Genomic DNA, 2,459 nt, shown 5'->3' with positions numbered 1-2,459 from the left:
CATGTGGAACCTCCAAGACATCACAAAGCCCTGGACACAGCTTGCTGAGAGCCCTCAGTCCCCAGATGAATAGGAGACTGGGGCTGGGCTAGCCATTTGGGCTGGGAGCACATCTTCAGCTCTCTGTGCCTGGAAGAGGCCATTCTGGTTCTGGTTCCGGCATAGATATGGGCCTCAGCTCCCTCCCTGCCCCTGATCAGACACTGCTCACCAGGTGGTGCGCTCCTACATCCAGAGCGAGTTTGCGAGTGTCCGCACCTCCAACTCCATCTTGGACCTCTTCCGAAGCCCAGCCGTCCGCAAGGTCACCTGCTGTCTCATGGTGGTCTGGTAGGTGATGGGCCCAGGCCCTAGCCTTTGACTTGGTGGGGGCGTGACTTCTGCCCCCACTGTCAAACTCTGTCCCCGTGCCATGAGCAGGGGAGACTTGTGAATCCCTCTCAGCCCGAGCTCCTCTGAGATGTGGTGACCATGAGATGAGGCGCTGACCTAGCCAGGGCCGCAGGTCTCACCTGGGCGGGGTGCAAAGAAAATACCCAGGCTACAGTCTTATCCTATGGGCCCGTGAATGTGTCCACTCTGAAAAAACACTTCTGGGTCCAGAAGGGAACAAAGGGAAACGACAATGTCCACGCACATGACAAGTATCCTAGCAGCAGGTGATATTAGGGGGCTTTTAATGTTGTCAGAGAGGAATTCCTGACAGGTTCCTAAGCATAAAGGTGTGGAATGGCTGTAAATGCAAAAGCAGCCCCAGTGCCTTAGCACTGAATGCTAGTAGACACCAGCAGGGCTGGTGCAAAATGACCAGCTGAGTTTCTCTCCGCTGGACACTTAGCTCACTGGCATTGATATTTATGAAGCAAGGAAGCAAGCTATTAATTATTGTCATTCTCTGGTGCTGACCCCAGCACTCTTTTAGTAGCTACCTGCTGAACTGAGGCCAGACTGCTCCTGTGACCTCCAGCCAGTCAGACCCATGGGACCTGTTTGTACTTTTATTTTTTTGTTTTGTTTTGTTTTGGTATGTAGTTCAGGTCACCCTTGAACTCACTATGTAGCCCAGGCTGGCCTCAAACTCACTGTAATCCTTCTGCCTCAGCCTGCCGAGTGCTGGGATCACAGGCTTATGCCACCACACCCGGCATAGTTTCTCACTTCTATACTGGCCTTCAAGGTGCTGGTGAGGATCAGAAGTTAAGGTGAATGAATGTAGTGATGGTGCACGCTTGTAATCCCAGCATTTGGGAGGCTGAGCCTCCGGAGTGCTGGGATTACAGGCGTGTGCCACCACGCCTGGCTTCACAGCAATTTATAAGATGATAATTAAGACAGAGTCCAGGGAGGGTCCATAATTAATTTAAGGCCGCACACCTAGGTTGAGAACCAGATTCAATTCAGGGTCTGTCACAGTCTCTCAGTCACTCTCTGTTTGATGTTCTGCAAAAACAGGGAAGGTGGCACGTCCCCCGCCTTCCTGATTCTAAGACAGGAAGAAAGCTTAGGATCTGAGGCGGGTGGAGGGCTGACCTGCTTTACGAACTGGAATGAGCTCTCCCCAGGCCTGGCCCTTCTTCCCCCTTCTTTCTCTCGCAGGTGGCTGCCGGAGTCGTCCCGATGGCTCCTTCTCCACGGCAAATCCCAGCAAGCTGTGCGGAACCTGCGGCTGGTGGCCGTGATGAACGGGAGAAAGGAGGAAGGGGAAAGGCTGACCATGGAGGTGAGCAGGGCGTGGAGGAGGGGCTGGAGGTGGTCTTCTGTCTCACTTGCAGCCTCCGGTTGTACAGCATTTGACAGCTTCGCAGGACTCACCTGCACCAGGTGCCAAGGCTGGGAGTGGGCAGGGCGGGCAGAGTTCTACTGTGGGAAAGAAATGGTTCAAGCATCGAGTGGCCGTGTGACCTGGGCCAAATGATCGAACTGCTTTGTTCATGAGACTGCCCATCTATGCAATGAGGAAATAACCTCATCCCGTCAAAACTGTAACTATATTTTAATCACATTTAAAATAGTGAGGCCAGGCATGGTGGTACATGCCTAGAATCCCAGCATTCAGGAGGCTGAGGCAGGAGGATCACTGTGAGTTCAAGGCCAGCTTGAACTATATAGCTAGACTGTCTCAAAAAAGAAAAGAAAGAGTCACCATAAAATGAAATTATTGCAGAATCGATAACAACAGTGACATGTATTATAAATGCTACTTATTATAAGATAGTTAATATTTATTACCAATATATGCTGTTTATTAAGCTCTGTGCAAGGCACTATGCTAATAGCCTGACATACATAACTTTATTTAAGGCCTCATTTTTGCCAGTGAGGAATTGGACTTTAGACAGTTAGAACACCTGGCGGGTGGCTGGCCCACTCAGAAGCCCCACTTTTAACCACTGCCTGGCACTGTCTCAAAGCCTATTTGGGGAATGTGGTAAGGACTCCCCTGAAACTATAGAGCCTCT

The 2,459-nt window shown here is 51.0% G+C and overlaps 1 protein-coding gene across 1 annotated transcript in view; it reads left to right on the top strand.

Moving 5' to 3' along the window:
* The window catches only part of Slc22a20 (solute carrier family 22, member 20), a 25,866-nt gene that overhangs the window by 7,658 nt on the left and 15,749 nt on the right, over positions 1 to 2,459 (top strand). The window contains exon 5 of the mRNA XM_005384507.2: positions 1,597 to 1,720. Coding sequence (XP_005384564.1) covers positions 1,597 to 1,720 — 124 coding nt within the window. The remainder of the gene's footprint in view (positions 1 to 1,596; positions 1,721 to 2,459) is intronic.

Source organism: Chinchilla lanigera, unplaced genomic scaffold (genome assembly GCF_000276665.1).
Source record: "Chinchilla lanigera isolate Chin_1 unplaced genomic scaffold, ChiLan1.0 scaffold00021, whole genome shotgun sequence".
Classification (NCBI taxonomy): Eukaryota; Metazoa; Chordata; class Mammalia; order Rodentia; family Chinchillidae; genus Chinchilla; species Chinchilla lanigera.
This window is presented reverse-complemented; position numbering and strand designations above follow the sequence as displayed.